The following is a 16,759-nucleotide window of genomic DNA, read 5'->3' on the forward strand; positions in this document are numbered from 1 at the left end:
GTTTCTTCGGTGCATGTAAAGTGGTCGGCAGCTGAATCTTTGGCAAAGGTGTGGACAACTTTCCTTATTTTCTTTATGTTTTTTTAGGAATAAATTAAAAAAAATTAAAAGTACATGGACTAAAACAAAATTAAGAAAGGTGCACGCTTGTTTATGAAAAAAGAAATTAGTCTTCTACTTTTTTTTCATTACAATTTGGTATAAAATGTGGGGGTGGGGGGGGGGGAACGATACCTTCAAATTATTCACGTTTGCCAAAGATTGTCAAAGTTTCTCATTTATCAACAATTTTATTGATATATGTAGAAATATCTTTATTTTCTTTATTAGTTGAAAATCATCCCTAAATATTGTCGAAGCTTTGTTACCCACTATGAAGTCAAACTGTTCCTCCCCATCCGTTCAAAGATAAGAAGGATCAAGCCAGTAGAGGTACACCTTATCCATATTCATCATGGTCGATGGGTGATAGAACCACGTAGGTGACCGAAGTGGATAATGCTTGATTGGTGTACCTTTCTATATCTGTCCCAAAATTGTTCTGATTATACCATCCAAACAGGCGAGTAAATGCCTCGGTGGAAATGCCAAACATATAATTAATTTGAGTACCTCTCTTGTTTTAGATGGTTTCAAAATCAAGCACATATACAACCTAGTTTTTTTTTTTAAATAATAATTGATTAGTTACCTAATTCGTCTCAAAACGAAACGAAACATGCAAGATTTAATGCATTGCAACAAACAATCAAGTTCACAACAAACATTGACTGGCTGGATGAGGCTTCACCTGCCTTTCCTACTACCACCTACATATTATCACATAATATCTACAAAGCTGCACCCACACAGGAAAAGCAGCAGCTATTTTATCTGATGGTGCCATCACCATCATTCCATCCCCTTTCTCTGCTAGGAAATTCTTCGTAGGACGTACATAATAATATCTACTTTTTCAAGAAAAAAAATATATATATTGAAAGGATTGAATACTATTTAGACGTCTCCTTTCCCATGCCATGGAATACGCAGGCATGACAAATTACAGCCTCTTGATGAAAGATCGAGGACCGTAACAAGATAGTAGTATCGAATATAAACCTATTTTTAAAAGTAAGTCCCATAAGCCACCGTTCTCGAGGCTATCTCAATTCTCATGTGTTTTAGAAGGTTATTAATGAGCCGTTGACATCATAGAGATGGGAATGTTGTCACTGTTATTATTATGATGCATTTGCTTTTGAACTGCTTTAACTGCTATTACTCTTGCTGCATTTGCTGCTCTATTAGCTGCAGCTACTGCCTTGTTCACTCTCTCGTCTACCTTGGCCACATCATAAGCTTTCTCTGCTGCCCTTCGAGCCTCCTGCTCATAAAACCAATAAATCAATAAAATTAGTCTTGATGAGATTTCATAGCTTTCGTTGATTCGTGCTATCACATAAAAACAATTATTACTGTAGCTTTGCTAGGTATTAACGATGGAAAAGTGTGAGGACAGAGAAACTGTTAATCCAACGATCATGGTACAGAGTACAAAGTAGTTATGGATTTTAATCATTCGATTAACAAAATTTCCATCCTCACAGTTATTTATCTTTCATGCCACAAAACAAGCCTCTGATAAATCTTAAAAGGTATTAGGACTCTCCTGGATAAATTTTACATAGTTGTGAAACTCAGATTCCTCTCATTACTTTCGAATTGCTAAAAGAGGTTCATCAATATCTAAATGTAGATTGCCACCCTGGTATTTCACATAGGATGATCATATTTAATATAAAAAATCACACAAGACGACGCAATTGTTTTTTTCCCTGCCATGCCAAATTAAACAAGCTGAGAAGACCATAACATGAGACCATCCAAATGAATGATAGGCAAAGTGGAAAAATATCACCTACCACACCAAATACCTCTTCACTGATATTTTAAAAGGATTAAAAGTCAAAATTAGAAAAAGCTTATGTACCTGCACCGCATTTAGTACTTTTGAGTGGTAAACAGCTACAGGTGACACAGGATATGTGGAGCTCTGTGTGCTTGGGACATTGAGAATTCCATTTTGCCAATGACCAGATTGTGTTTCCCCATTTCTGAACGTATACATTCCAAGCCCTTGTCGCCTACCCTCATGCCAAGCACCCTCATAGCGATGGCCATTTGCAAAACGATAGACGCCGAACCCATGCATCTTGTCCGCAAAATATTCCCCAGCATATGTATCTCCATTCCTAAGTAAGAAAATCAAAGCATTCAAAACCACAATTAGTAAAAGACAATACCATCATCATTAATCAGATAGCTAATAAATTCTCTGGAACTAAAAGGCAACCCTCACATTGCAAGATTCATGTAAACATAATATTACTACACTTTCAATACATTGCTTGATCTTCATTTAAACCAATTTCTAATTCTACACACTAATACATCCCCAAAAATTAATAGTACAACAAAGCATTTGTGAAAACATCAAACAGTAAATAGTCGGACACCGAGAAACTAAGCAAAATAAGAGTATATCTCAAAACCACCAACTACAAACTCGAAAATTATTCGTAGCATACACCTGAAATGAAGTAAAACAAGAACAAACCAATCTTTATCTTACCTAAAATGGTAATGTCCGAGTCCATGCTTGACTCCCCATTTGAATTCCCCGACATATCGACTTCCATCCTCACAGGTATGAATCCCACAGCCATGCCCCTGCCCATTAGACCACTCTCCTGCATAAACATCTCCTGTATAGAACCTATAAACCCCAAATCCATGCCTAAGACCCAGCTGGTACTGACCACGATAACGGCTTCCTCGAGCCCACGTTTCAACCCCGTAGCCATCATACTTCCCATCCACCCAATCCCCCTCGTACCGTCCACTCATGTAATAATAATAAACACCGCTCCCTGAACACTTCCCCTTATGAAACTCTCCTTCATAAACGTCTCCATTGCTATAAACTTGAACCCAACACCCCGAGTTTGCTCGCTTTTCAGATTTCGACCGAGAACCAATTGACCAAAATACTGGCAAATGAGACCTTGAGAGTGGAGACGGTGACTTGAGCTTAATAGGAAAAGAACGTGCTAAGAACAAGCGAATAGAAGGAAGGCGAGGGAGAGCGAGGTTAAGGGAGAAAAGAAGAGCAGCGGAGAAAGCGAAAGCGGATAGGAAGTTGAGTAAAAAGGAGTGGCTTGGATGCGAAACTAAGAAGTAGAAAAAAGGGAGAGATAGGAGGAGGATTAAGCGTAAATGAACTCGGAGAAGACGCAAGTTCTTGAAACGACGGAGAATTCGATAAACGTAAGATTTAGCAGCAATGGAAAAGGAGAAAAAAGAAGTGGTGTTTGGGGAACTGAAATGTGGGGGCGTCGTAAAACGGTACAAAGTTGGGGTTCTGGCGAGAGAAGGCGTCTGGGTCAAAAGGGGTCTCTTGTAAGGAGTCGAAGGGGACGAGGAAGGAGGCGCGGGCGCAATTGCGTCATCTTGCGGAGGGCTATGGATAACTATCTGAGGGAAAACGGAAATCGGCGTCGCCTTGGCCGCTGTCGTATCGGGAAATTGATTTAAACTGTGGTGGTAATTGAATTGTTGCAGCTGATGAGGCGGAAGATGGTGATGAACGGCTGCAGGCTTGGGGTTAAAATCGGAAGAGACGCCGCTGCTTTCTTTTCCGATCTGAACTTCCGATTTCTTCTGATGCATTAAATAAATGGAAAAATGAATTCCCCAAAATTGAACCCTTTTGCGTTTTGCTTTCTTTCGATGAAATGAAAATTTCTCAATTTTCCTTTTCCTGGGTTTTCCTCTGCCTTTGTTCGTGCGTGGAGGAGTAATTTTCTCTGTTCTTCAATCTAGAAAAAGCTTTTCTTGGAGGCAATATTTTCCTTTTCTTTTTGTGTAATATATAAAAAACCATTTTAAAGAGCGTGGAGTTTATGCTATTCAATTCAGCGATTCATTATAAACCGTCAGATCGGTCATCGCTCTCTTTTGCTTTTTTATCTCTGATTACCCTTTGAATTTTATTATTTTTACCCTTATTTTCCTTATTTTATTTCTTTTTCTGTTTATTTTGATAAGGATAATCATGAACATTTTCTTTTTTAATTTACACATCCTCAGAAATTCTATGTTTAAAAATATATAGCAATTACTTGTTTTATATATACTTTTAATAGTAGTTATATGATTAATATAAAATTATTTGATTCATTAATAATTTATTTTTAAAAGTTTCTTCCGTGTAATTTGTTAACAAATTATTTTTAAAATGTTAAATAGTGATTTAATCAAAGTTTTTTTAAGGACACAAAATATGTGGTATTTCGTTTCGGTACGAAACCAATCTTTAAATTGATTGAATCTTAGATTTGAGCAAATTGAATAATTTGAAGATATTTAAATCACGATGCCAAGAATTGTATTGGATTTTTTTATATATAAATAGAAATAATTAAGAAAATTATCCAAAAAACTGTTTTTTTTTCTTTCTTTCTGATTCTCGATTTCGTACCATCGATGCGCGCTTTCACTTGCGGAGAACGACAAAAGGACGGGACTTGTTCCAAAAGTGGCTGTTCAAATCTACCAATAATATAAATCCACGTGTCTATAATGATTTCGTACCTTTAGCCGCCATCACCAAAATCAGCGCCGTTTATATTCCCCTTCTCAGGTGTTTAATTACCTAAAAGGCCTCACGGTTTCCTTTCTTTTCAGTTTTCATTACTAGAAAGCAGGAGGAAATCGAAAAGCCCTTTTTGTCCCAACTAAAATGAAATTGGGCCCGATCCATGCACAGCTGTTTCTCTCTCTCTCTTTTTTCACAAACAGAAATTTCTTTTCATTTCTGATTAAACAATACTATTAATTAATCAGATATTAATACAGTTAAGACTATTTAATTTTTTAAAAATAAAAATTATGAAAAAATTATTTTTTATATAATACTTAAATAAAATAATTAAAAAAATCACTTAAAAAATCAGATATCAAAATGATGAATTGAGCATAAACTTGTTTATCATCCCATACATGGTATTATTGAATTAACTTTTATATATTTTTCGTAAAACTCTTTTGTCCATTCGCACATTGGATCTGATAAAATCTAATAAATATTAAATTTATTTTTAAGTGAAAAGTGTAATTGGGCTTTTGGATGACTATAAAATTTGGTAGACTACGTATAGGTTTGAACAATAAAATGCCCCTTTTTTTAATTTTTTTTTAATAAGAGCCGCTGTCTTTTGAAAATTTGAAGAAAAGGAAATATCAAACTAAAAGCTTTGAATTCCTCAATAGTCCAAGTACATTAGCTCCCCTTTTGGGACCCTATAAATAAAAGACATAAGTTTGGGACTCATTCGACAATGACATGCCTACTTATTGAAGGCAACAAGTACAATAGCTCCTCTTTTTCTCCAAGGTGTTTAATTAATGACAACATAACATGGTTGTCAAAAAGTTCATCCCACTTGCTCATAATCAAAGGTAGGGGAAAAGACATTACGTATAATAATGATATAATCAGGCCAAACTATGTTCTTCCTTGGATAATCATATGGATTTCAATTATATTTGGAGTAGAATCGGGTTGGATTTCAACGAGTATTGAGCTTTTTACCGGTAGACAAACAAACCTAGTCTTATCTTCAAGTTTTCATGTGTACTACTAAAAGTTTGAAGATAATTTCATCCGGTGTTTTAAACACTGATTGTTTAGTTACAATGACGAGTTAAGCTATCATCTAAGGCAAACTTATTGGGCTGTGTCCCTCCAATTTGCCTTTTGATTATGATCCTAGGCCTATGTACATAGAGGGAAGTTTCCAGGAAGCAGAAAGCAACCGCAGAAAGAGGGTGAATAGATTTCAAAAGCCAGATATGTTTACAAATGCTTTGTTCAGTTCATGAATTAATAAACTCTAGAGTAGATACATACATACATACATACATGAATACATATGATGAGCTCAACTAACAAGCCATAATTCATTTTTTAAAACATTTGACATACCTGATACCTATCCTCCTAGCAATTGTTATTTTTTATTTTGTACACTTCACCTCATATATTAGGGAATTCACTGCAGTGAAAGAAGCACCAGGGTAAGCGAGAATTGCCACCGTCCCACAACAGGAGATCTCAATTCAGCTTGCAGCTTGCAGTTGTTCCTGTATCACATCAGGGCTTATGGAGCTTGAAGCCAAAAACTCTAGGGACGTAGTTTTGTGTCGGCTTTTGTGGCTTTAGGTGTCCATACGTCATTAGAAATAGATGCGGAAATGTCGTTCCAAAATAAGCTCCATCGATATCTTGTTAATGTCAAGAAACTTAAGCACATCCATGATCTGGTAAAAGGAAGTAGAAAAAACCAACAAACCATACCAATGTTTGGTTCCGCCTACCCAAACAAGAAAGATATAAAACCCAGATACATTATTAAAGGGCATTTAAGAACATAAACTAGCTTCTCCCCAAAAATAGTTGTAAGAATGTGTTAGAAGGCCAAGATTTGATTTAGCTAGGATATAATTAACACGATGACAAATACGATCTACGTGATTCAATTATCTGTTGAAATTAGTTCATGTACAAGACGATAGCTAAAAAGACAAGTATGAATTATGATTAATTTCAGTAAGATGTAAGAAGAGATGTGCACCAGCTGTCACAAGTGTAATATAGTAGAGAAATTAAACTATGAAGTATTCTAGTTGTAAAAACTAAATTAAACTATGAAGTATTCTAGTTGTAAAAACTAGTAAATTTGTGGATGAAATAGAAAGGATACTGCCTTGATATTTGGATCGAGGATAATAAATATCTTCGCATTTTGGACAGTAGATTTTCACGGTACTTGAACGAGGGATATCTGACTGACCAACAGGAAGGCAATGTTGTCCAGAGCAGTAAACTCTTGGGCATCTCCCAAAATCATAGTTTTTGTATTTCTCCAACTGAAATAGGATTACAAGTAGAACTTTGTAAAACGGATATGAAAAAGCCAACAGAGAGTAAAAGAATGAACAGAATAAATTACAGAAATTTTACCATAGCAGACATTCCCTTGCTAGTTAATATGTAACGGACGTGTATAAGACCATACAACATCTCAGCTGCCGATTCAACCAATTCATTCTGTTCTTCAGTGAACATATCACCTATATAACCCAAAGATGTCTACTTAGTAGCAAGAATCAATGTGTATGGATGGCTGACGAGTTGATAGAACCAAAACTACAAAAGTAGGATAGTTTAAAAAAGAAACAAAACATGATATTCAAAGCAAACTGGAACACATCACAGGAATGATGCAAATAATCAATAAAAAACAGAAAAAAGCAGGTAAATATCAATAAAAACATTATAACTGCAAGCCACAGTCACAAATGCTGTATGAAATACAATCTTTGAAGAACTGCTGCAATAATATATTTCCTCAATTCACTTAGAGTAACATTTCTGATGTTAATGTTCAAAAGTAAATTTATTTATTTATTTATTTTTAAAAGAAACACATTGTATACGGTTGTGCATTCTTCCTACAGACTACTAAATTTATTTCTGGTGAGTTTCAGGGTTGACCAACATTCATCTGAAGGTGGGTCATAATTAACCAAACCAAACTCGGATGGCTCCCACAGAACTTTCACCTACCAATCTAAATTCTTTCCTGGCTGAACCTCCTGAATACCCAAAATAGATCATTTATGGACTAATGAATCAAAGAGGTAAAAACATCTGTCAAAGAGTAGTCTGAATTTGGAAAATAGTAGCAGCTCCAAGAGTGAATATCATATCAGTCAAAAAATCAAATATAGCAATACAAAAGGGCTTACCATGGGACGATTCGACATCCAATATTAAATCGAGCGCATAGTCATAATACGGAACTTGACTGCTCAACCCACAAAGATTAAAATTATCCTGTATGTAGTCATCATCAACCTCACAGAAAAACTCGTTGCCGCGCAAATTGCAAAACCACGATATCCAAGAAGTGTCCTCTCCATCAGAACCACTGACATCTGATTCTTCACTCTCTATTTCAGACTCCTCTGCAATCAAGGACAATACCAACGGATTACTGAGAAGTTCACATTTAATAGTTAAAAATCCAATGATAGCTTACAAGGACATGCAACAAAACATGAAGCGTACTATGGCATCAAATAAGAAAGAAATGAACAAATTTTTGGCAATGCATCAAATTTCCAAACATTCATATATGGAAACACAGGCATAATTTAATGAAACCTAAAAACAACCTACTTTGTAAATGCAAAAGATTGAGTACAAAACTGTGCTAACAATCATGTTTAACAATGGAATTACCATTTAAACACTTTTCACATGCAAATACGCAAACATATCAGCTCAGAGCTGCGGATGAACGCTCAAAAACCCAGATCAAATTCACTCGAAAAATAAGCGAATGCATCCTGGGCCTTAGCAAATACACGATTCGTTGCAGATTAATCAAGGAGAAATGAGGATAGAGAAGTGACAGATAAGTAACTAACCATCACATTTGGCTTTAGAGAGACCTGAATCGCGGTGATCAACCTGGAATTTACCAATGGAAGTTGAAGGAACACATGATCTTTCTTTTTCTTTTCTGCTGAAACCCCTCGAAGTGGATGGGGACGACTTCTCTAGATGCTTGTCCAGCGTATCGTTTAAGCGCTTCCGATCCAACACTCCTCCAACTAGCTCCGGTTTCGAAGACTCTCCTCCTCGATCCCTATGACCGTACATAGCTTCTTATTGTTAATATTCACCACCCAAATCCCGAGAGCTCCGAACTTTATTGCTGTCAATGGGACAAAACTTTTCGGAGGCGCATCTAATTGTGGGAGGTGGAAATGACGGACGTTTTCTTGGAGAATTGGATAAGGATGACAGCTGAAAGAAAGGGGTATTGGGCTGAAGGGGTTGATAGAAGACGATAAAAAAAACTAGGGTTTCTGAATAAGGAGGAGAGAAACACGAGCTCCTCAAGGTGATCTCTCTCTCTCTGTCCCTCTTTGTTTTCTTGCCCTTTGCTTGGTGCTGCTGCCTTCCTGCAAGATCTTTTTTATTGCTTTAGAAACTTTTCTTCGATTCTCATGGGCGAGGCCTCAATCCGCGCAATTTTGCCCCAATATCGCATGTGGACTAATTATTTTGTCCAATTTAACATCATAATTTTTTTTAAAACAAGACACCATGTGTTTTTTTTTTTTTGAATTACGACATTTTTTACAATGATTTGAAGCTTTTCATGTCGAAGTTTTTATTAAAATTTGTTATTCTGACATGATAAAATTTAATAAAAATTTATATTTTATTAGAACTCGTCACTTTTATGTAATAAATTTAAATAAAAAAATATTATTTAGTTAAATTCGTCATGTGTCCTTGAAGGGTTTATCTTATACAATAACATTTACCATAAATTCTAAATTAATTTTGAAGATGACTAATTTTTTTCACCCACATGACTTATCGGACCAATTTCACTCTCAATCGGCGTACCAGGCCCGTAGATTTATTTCTTTATTTTCGGCTTATAGGACAAATTGATCCCTCAACTTCAAAATAATTTCATATCTTGATTTAATATTTCAATAATCAATTAAATTGTGACGGGACTGACTGTTGAAATAATAAATCATAATATGTATCAATTTGATTTTTTTTTAAAAGTGAAATTTTGATTTATAATAATATTTTATTTTTAAGTTATGTGAAACTAAATTAGAACTTATAAGAATACACCAAATAGATTTTGTTCGGGACATGAACAACTAAATTAATAAGAAACTTAAGGAAAATAGAAGAATATAAATATTTGGACAATGTAACCATTAAGCCAAAAAATGGTGAGAATTGATGGAAATACATAGGTTTATACTCTCCAATTGTAGGAGCTAGGGAAGAGGAAAAGAGAAGATGTCGTCGAAGCGGTTAAGGTTGATGAGAAGCCAATTGTGGAGCAAAGAGACATTGAGGAGGAAAACACCGGATTAAATTTGAATCCCTTCGGGTCGGATGTGATGAAAAGTAAGTATTTTATTTTCTTTTGGTCCGTCCGATTTGCTTTCAATCTGACCAGTTTGGGCATCTGCGATCTTGAAATTTATACGACGTATTTGCATGTCGATATTGTATAAACATGCAACTTTTATTGTTGTTTCTGGGTTCTTTCTTTTGTTTAGCAGCATGCTATAGTTTTCTGCTTTGCGTTCGATCATAATCGGTATTACATACAGTTATCTCTGCCCGTTGATTCTCCTTTCCGAGGATTTGATTGTTGAGAGACTTTTGTTTTTGTTAGAATTAGTACCAATCTTTTAAGGTGATTACTTCTGGAGTGGACTTGATTACTCTATCCCTTTTTTGTAGCAGAAGAGAATGGGTTGAAGGAGTCTATTGAGGAATATGAAAAAGATGAGCAGTTATAATTGGATGATAATGAACCTGATGATTATGGCGGGGAGGATTATGATGAGAAGGAGATGGATCCTGATGAGGTGGAATACGAATTAGAGGAATAGCTTGAGGAGGAACAGGATGGTGAGGAGAAAGACGGTGATCTGTCAGTTTATGAAGATGAGGTTGAGGGTGATGCTGATGCTGATGATGAGAACCATGTATCATGCGGTTTTGGATGATAGAGAAGAGCACGACGAGCGACATGCGGTCTTTCAGGAGAGACGCAAGCGCAAAGAGTTTGTAGTGTTTGTTGGGGGCTTAGAAAAGGATGCAACTGAGGATGATATTAGGAAAGTCTTCAGCCAAGTAGGTGAAGTTGTTGAAGTTAGGCTGACGATGAACCCTCAAACAAAGAAGAACAAGGGATTTGCTTTCTTGTGCTTTGCAACTATAGATCAAGCGAAACGTGCATTTACAGAACCGAAGAGTCCTGTGGTAACTATTCTGCTCTTCAATAATATTACTTTTCTGGATTTCAAAATGGATTGACTTCGCAACTAAATTGTTTTGTTCTAATGACTGCAATTCCAGATTAATGGGAAACAATGTGGTGTTACCCAAAGTCAAGACAGTGACACCCTTTTTCTGGGTAATGTATGCAGGACATGGACAAAGGAAGCAGTAAGTACATTGGCTTATTTAAGATCACTAGCTGTGGGTATGTATGTTGGTGATTTAGAGTGTGTTCTTTTATGACAGCATACTGGATCACTACCATTGGATGCAACTAAAAATGTATATAAATCTTTGCCTTTTACTAAACTACTCTTGGGAACGATGGACGAACTTGCGTTCCCTTCCCCCAAGTATTGTAGCAACACATATGGTTGAACAAGTTACAATTCCTAGTTTATGCCAGAAAAGTGTACTCATGGACCCGAAAAATTATACATTAATGATATTGGTTGCAATTTAAAATTTTACCTTCTTAGTGTCACAACATTATTAAAAAATCGTTACTGTTATACATTTCAATAATATTTTAAGTTTCGACTACAAAAATTAAGCTCATGTTGCCCTCTTACTTCACACATTAATGTTATAAGTTGGTCTCTATACTATAACCGGTTTCGTTTTGAACTTGTTATACAATTCGAAAATATCGAAAATCTTCTAAGTGAGTTTCGATAATAACCGGGAATATAACTTACCCGGTTAAACCATTCTTTTATTTCCTAAACTACATGAAACTTAATATATTACTTTTAATTTAATATCTCCGATATCGCTTAACCTATTTCAATTAAGTTCTTTTAAATACTTCCGGTTAAGTGGTTTTTTAACCTTATATTTCACTGTTGTTGCTTATGATTACCCTTTTAGAAAAATCTCACCAATATACATTACGGAGTACATATTTTTCAACATGTATGCAGCATATTTTTCAACATGTATGCAGTTATAGCAAATTCCGCAAGTTATATCAACGGACTCGAGAGCTTGTGTTTCCATTGTTGCACTGTACTTTGCTCACATCGTCAAGTAATCGATCAAACTGCCGGTCCATGACGGCACTACAGATTAACAAGGCGGAGACCGTAAATTGGTGAATCCATTTCTAGGTTTGTTGAACTCCGTTCCCGATATGAAATGGGTCGTAGGCTAGCCGACTCAGACATCTATCGTTTTACACTCGCGGTCCTTTTCCTGATGGCCGTGATCTCCTGTTTTATGTCCTATTATAGCTTCTCCCTTTCGTCTAAGAGAAGCAGCGATGCCATGCTTTTGGTTCAACCCAAAGATCAAGGGGTAATGAGGAAGAAAATGTGTGTTGCAGGGGGATTGAGCATCTAGACCTGTGGGGTGATTCAGTGAAATGGGGATCGGATTTCAAGCTGAATTCTTCGAAGGAATGCTGTGACGCTTGCAAGGATATGTGCAAGGGTGACGATGGTCCTTGCTTGTGCGATTCTTGGGTGTTTTGTGGCGATAAGGTGGCTTGTGGGTCTAGATTTGGTGAGGTAACCGAACGTTACTTGCACTAATCATTTCAACTAAATTCATTTCAATTCTATTGTTGGATTTAGTAATTTGGGATTTCCCCCCCCCCCCATTTTTGCATGCAATGCGTTGGAAATATGAAGCGTATACAATTCCCAGTCTCAGTTTTTAGAGACAATCTTGAACTAGATAAATACCCTGTGAACGTTTCCCTTTGAGTATAGTTGTCAGAAAGTGCTTATGGAGTGAGTTCCTATTGTTATTGATTGCTAATGATATCAAACTTGGACTTAAAGCATGGATATTCATGTGTTTCTATGGCCTTTTTGGGGATTATATAAGCTAAAGATTTGTCCTTTACTTGCATTCAGTGTTGGCTGAAAAAACAAAATGATACCTTGGAGCCTGATCAGCGAGACTCCGGCGATATGGTTATGTGGACATCCGGTCTAATCTTTGGTAAAGGACAGGTATGCTATTTGCTGATCAAAATTTCACTCATATGTCTGAGCTTGAGTGTACTCAAAATACATCAATCTTTTTCAGCTGTGTGAACTTTTAACCCTTCAGGAATCTCGCAAGTGCATGCAAGTAATTAGGGAATTATAGTCTTTTTAAGAAGTAGAACTGCAAATTAATAGGAAATCTTGGCTAATATATATGGAAGCTATTCCTAATAATAACATTTTTGCCGTGCGAAGCACATACATCAAAATCGTTTTTCTTACTACTTTTATCCCCACAATTTTCATGATGCTCTGCGATTTTCTTGTAGGGAATTGTTAAGTTGAACACGGAGTTTGGGGGTTTTCATGTTAAAGTAAGTGTATAGATTTAGTTTTTGGTTTATCACTTTTATTATTGTTCAAGATTTTCAGTTAGGCTTTTTTCTGCATACACAATTCATATTCGTTTCTTCGTTGTGATCCATGATTTCCAGCTTTTGCCATGTGCTCCATATTCCGTTTTCTATATTCTTGAGCTGTTGTCATTACATCATTGTGCTGAAAGCCGAGGTAACTCTTGGGATCCTACTGGAAATCACATCGAACATGTACGTAAGGCTTTCATCTTCTTTTCATGCTTTTTGAACATCCAATCCTCCTGAATCCGTGCATGAGTTCGTTTTCAGCATTCAAGTTTGTAACTTAAAATAGTTGCTTAAATGAGCCATGCAGGCTTCTTTCGGCCCCCCATATGCGCTGATCCAACTCATCCAAGGAACATTTGAAGCCCAGTGAACTGTATTTAAGGATATTCCACCAGAGGCATGCCCCACTATAAGAAGGGGATCAATCGCATGGGTTGGCTCCGGCCCGGAGTTCTTTATCAGTCTAGCGAACCACAATGAGTGGAGAAAAGCATATACGGTGTTCGGTTATGTTCTACCCAAAGATATGGAAATGGTGGAGAAAATCTCACAGCTTCCAACATACCAGATGTGTGGAGCAAGGTTAAAGTGTCTGTATTGGAAAGACCTCCTGTTCTCTTATGAATCTTACGAACGAAGAAACGTCCTTGAGATCCCATCCGATGCTAAATGCGGTCATCAGCTCAAAGTGCAGCACAGACTGTAGGGAAGGGATGTGTGTCTTGCATGTGTCGACCAATGTTTTTGTAGGTGGTGTCAGTTACTAAATATCAAAGCTCATCATGCTTAAATAAGCATAAAGCTTGCAGTTGTAGTTATGAAAGTATGTTATCCTTTTCTTTCGTGGAGAACTAATTAGGTTAGTAAAAAGATTTTCCTTCACAAGTAATAATGCCAATGGTCAATTTTGCTCGCTATACGAATCAATTGGACGTAGTTAATATAAGTTTGGATTTTATAAGTAATATAATATCGAACTAATCAGCAGGGATACGTGGCGCAAATGTAGCGCGTCTGACTCCAGATCAGAAGGTTGCGTGTTTGATTCACGTCGGGTTCAATTCCTAAAGCTGGTCCCTTCTTTTTATTTTTTTTTTCATTTTTAATCCATTTCCCCTCATTTTTACCTTTCTGCTGCCAGGAAGAAATAAAACCGGAACATTTTTTGCTACAAAATACAAAATTGGCAACTTAAAATCTTTAGGGGGTGTTTGGTTGGGGAATGTCGGATTCTCATGTGAATGAAATTCATATTTTCCGTTTGGTTGGTTGAGAATGTCATTCCCGGTAATATTTTATTACTAATAGTGGATTTTTTTGTATATTACCGGGAATGTCATTACCCCCTCTCTTAGGTATTGTTGGAGTACTGACGTTTTAGACTAAAATGTCATTAATTATTTTTTTCAAAAAATTTCATTCTTCTGTCGTTGAATAATAAAAATTCTACGAAGGTTAAATTACAAATTTATCCTTAAATTGTTTTATATTTACAAAAAGTCTATAATTAAAATTTTATATGAAATTCAGTGGTTAAAATAAAATTTTACCCTTTCATTAAACCTTTTTATATTTTCAATTTTGTAAAAAAAATTATATAAATTTTATGAATTTAAATTTTTTAAAGAAAATATATAAATATTTTTCAACTTGTTAAAAAATAAATATATAATAAGGACAATTTGGTCAAATATACATTCTAATAATCTTTTATTCCTTTAACCAAACACGGTAATCTTACATTCCTGCTAAATCAACCAAACACAAAATACAACATTCACAGTAATCATATTCTCTGATAATCTTTTATTCCTACTGAAAATCTTACATTCCGTGAACTACAGGCATGCTCTGCATGGTCTGGCATGATTATCCTCCAACTTAGATTTGGAAGTTCACTCGTAAAACTGCTTCTGACACCATTTTCGGTCTCTCTTTTTTCAATTACATTCATGATGATTTTCCTTGTAGAATATAAACAATTTAATGGAATTTCTTCATATTTACAGTCATTAATGTAGTTGATATAGGTAATAACTCCAAGGAGACGCACATTCCATTTCTGTTTCCACCAACTCCTTGCATAAAATGGGAACTTAGCAAAATGTAGGTAGAAAAATAGTATACTAATACAGTAGTGCATTTAGCATATTATTGCTTAAACCTCACATTTTAAGCCAAGAATCTCAAGTGCTGGTTTTTGTTGATTTCTGAAGTGCCTACCATTGCTTTCCCTCCAAATCCAGTACACAAAAGTCATCCCAAACCAGTCGAAAAACTACTCCAATTACTGATTTCCCCTTAAGCTTCTGGTTACTCTAGTGTTGCTCAGTGGTCCAGGTGTGTGATTCCCTTGCAGAGCTGAAGAACCTTCCTCTATATCTCTGGATTCCTGTTCAATCTTACAAAAGCTGCAAATTTCACCATTGCCAAACCCCATGACTGCAACCAGCCTTTAGTATTCAAGTAAGCCTCCCGATCCATGGAACAACGAAATGCTTAGGTATGTGCATTGGACACCAAATGAGTCTACAGACCACCATGGCACAAACGGAGAATGGAAGGGGTCAAAATTTCTGGTCTAATGAAATTTTAAGTTCTAACCTTAAATCAGATTTTAAGAATGAAGTAACTGTCCCTTCTTGTGGAAAAGTAGTAAAGTTAATAAAAGGATTTACCCTCACAAGTCCTAAGGTTTAAATTATTAATGTCAATACTCGAATTTTTGCGTTACACAAATTGGACGCCCAGCCTTGACTAATGGATTGGGAATGTTTGTTAATTTTATTTTTCCCTTTTCTTTCTGTTATTATTAACATAATTTCTATCGGCTTTCAGTGAGGATCCGTGGCGCAATGGTAGCGCGTCTGACTCCAGATCAGAAGGTTGCGTGTTCGATTCACGTCGGGTTCAATCCTCAAAATTGATCTTTTACTTTTACATTTTTCCATTTTGCTACAAAAGTAAAAAAAAATGGCAAGTTAAAAATTCGCTTTTTACTGTTTTTTTAATCAATCATACATATATATTATGTTGTAACCGTCTTTCGGTTAGGCCCCCGGAATTGGGCTTCGACTTAGGAAAATGGATTGGAGTCGCCACCGATTATTTATTTAAAAATAAATGGGTTGATCGGATACTTTATTACTTACTTGATCTGCGTCTTTCCAAAGATGTGTCGGATTCGGGAGTCGGTTGCAGTCAAGGAAGGGTTAGCACCCTTAAACTGTCCTTTCGGTACTACATAATTTCCAGTTGTCTTTAATTAAGAAAATTGTAACTTTAAATTAAAAGGTAAAATAGTGATCCATAAACTTACCTCTGATTAGTTGAAACTCTTATTAAAAAGGTCGAAAATGTTAGATAAAAATAATAATAGTAAATGAACATTAAATAAATCAAAGGGAAAAAACATAAATAAAATATATATATATATATAAAAAATTGTACATGCA

General features: G+C 35.8%; 2 protein-coding genes, 1 non-coding gene and 1 pseudogene across 3 annotated transcripts; 2 read left to right on the forward strand and 2 right to left on the reverse strand.

The window, feature by feature from the left end:
- Positions 1–717: 717 nt before the first annotated feature.
- On the reverse strand, positions 718–3,864 carry LOC120208397. The gene is made up of 3 exons (XM_039207682.1): positions 2,615–3,864; positions 1,973–2,234; positions 718–1,366 (listed from the first exon to the last, which is right to left on the reverse strand). The coding sequence occupies exons 1-3, from the start codon at positions 3,709–3,711 to the stop codon at positions 1,175–1,177; spliced, it is 1,551 nt and encodes a 516-aa protein (XP_039063613.1). The 5' UTR covers positions 3,712–3,864; the 3' UTR covers positions 718–1,174.
- A 2,166-nt stretch (positions 3,865–6,030) lies between these two features.
- On the reverse strand, positions 6,031–9,050 carry LOC120208398 (putative casein kinase II subunit beta-4). Its single transcript, XM_039207683.1, has 5 exons — positions 8,539–9,050; positions 7,855–8,073; positions 7,067–7,176; positions 6,807–6,972; positions 6,031–6,327 (listed from the first exon to the last, which is right to left on the reverse strand). The coding sequence occupies exons 1-5, from the start codon at positions 8,771–8,773 to the stop codon at positions 6,197–6,199; spliced, it is 861 nt and encodes a 286-aa protein (XP_039063614.1). The 5' UTR covers positions 8,774–9,050; the 3' UTR covers positions 6,031–6,196.
- Positions 9,051–10,404: 1,354 nt separating this feature from the next.
- On the forward strand, positions 10,405–13,928 carry LOC120208478 (annotated as a pseudogene).
- Positions 13,929–16,145: 2,217 nt separating this feature from the next.
- TRNAW-CCA lies at positions 16,146–16,217 on the forward strand. Its single transcript has one exon. It is a non-coding gene; the product is annotated as a tRNA-Trp (tRNA).
- Positions 16,218–16,759: the final 542 nt, after the last annotated feature.

Source organism: Hibiscus syriacus, unplaced genomic scaffold, assembly GCF_006381635.1.
Source record: "Hibiscus syriacus cultivar Baekdansim isolate YM2019G1 unplaced genomic scaffold, ASM638163v2 tig00016563_pilon, whole genome shotgun sequence".
Classification (NCBI taxonomy): Eukaryota; Viridiplantae; Streptophyta; class Magnoliopsida; order Malvales; family Malvaceae; genus Hibiscus; species Hibiscus syriacus.

Coding starts and splice junctions, on each gene's coding strand:
- LOC120208397 (XM_039207682.1), bottom strand. CDS start 3,711: ATGCATCAGAAGAAATCGGAAGTTCAGATCGGAAAAGAAAGCAGCGGC. Junction 2,235..2,614: donor CTCGGACATTACCATTTTAG/GTAAGATAAAGA, acceptor TTTCTTACTTAG/GAATGGAGATACATATGCTG. Junction 1,367..1,972: donor AAGTACTAAATGCGGTGCAG/GTACATAAGCTT, acceptor TTTTATGAGCAG/GAGGCTCGAAGGGCAGCAGA.
- LOC120208398 (XM_039207683.1), bottom strand. CDS start 8,773: ATGTACGGTCATAGGGATCGAGGAGGAGAGTCTTCGAAACCGGAGCTA. Junction 8,074..8,538: donor CTCTAAAGCCAAATGTGATG/GTTAGTTACTTA, acceptor CCTTGATTGCAG/AGGAGTCTGAAATAGAGAGT. Junction 6,973..7,066: donor GCAAGGGAATGTCTGCTATG/GTAAAATTTCTG, acceptor ATCCTATTTCAG/TTGGAGAAATACAAAAACTA.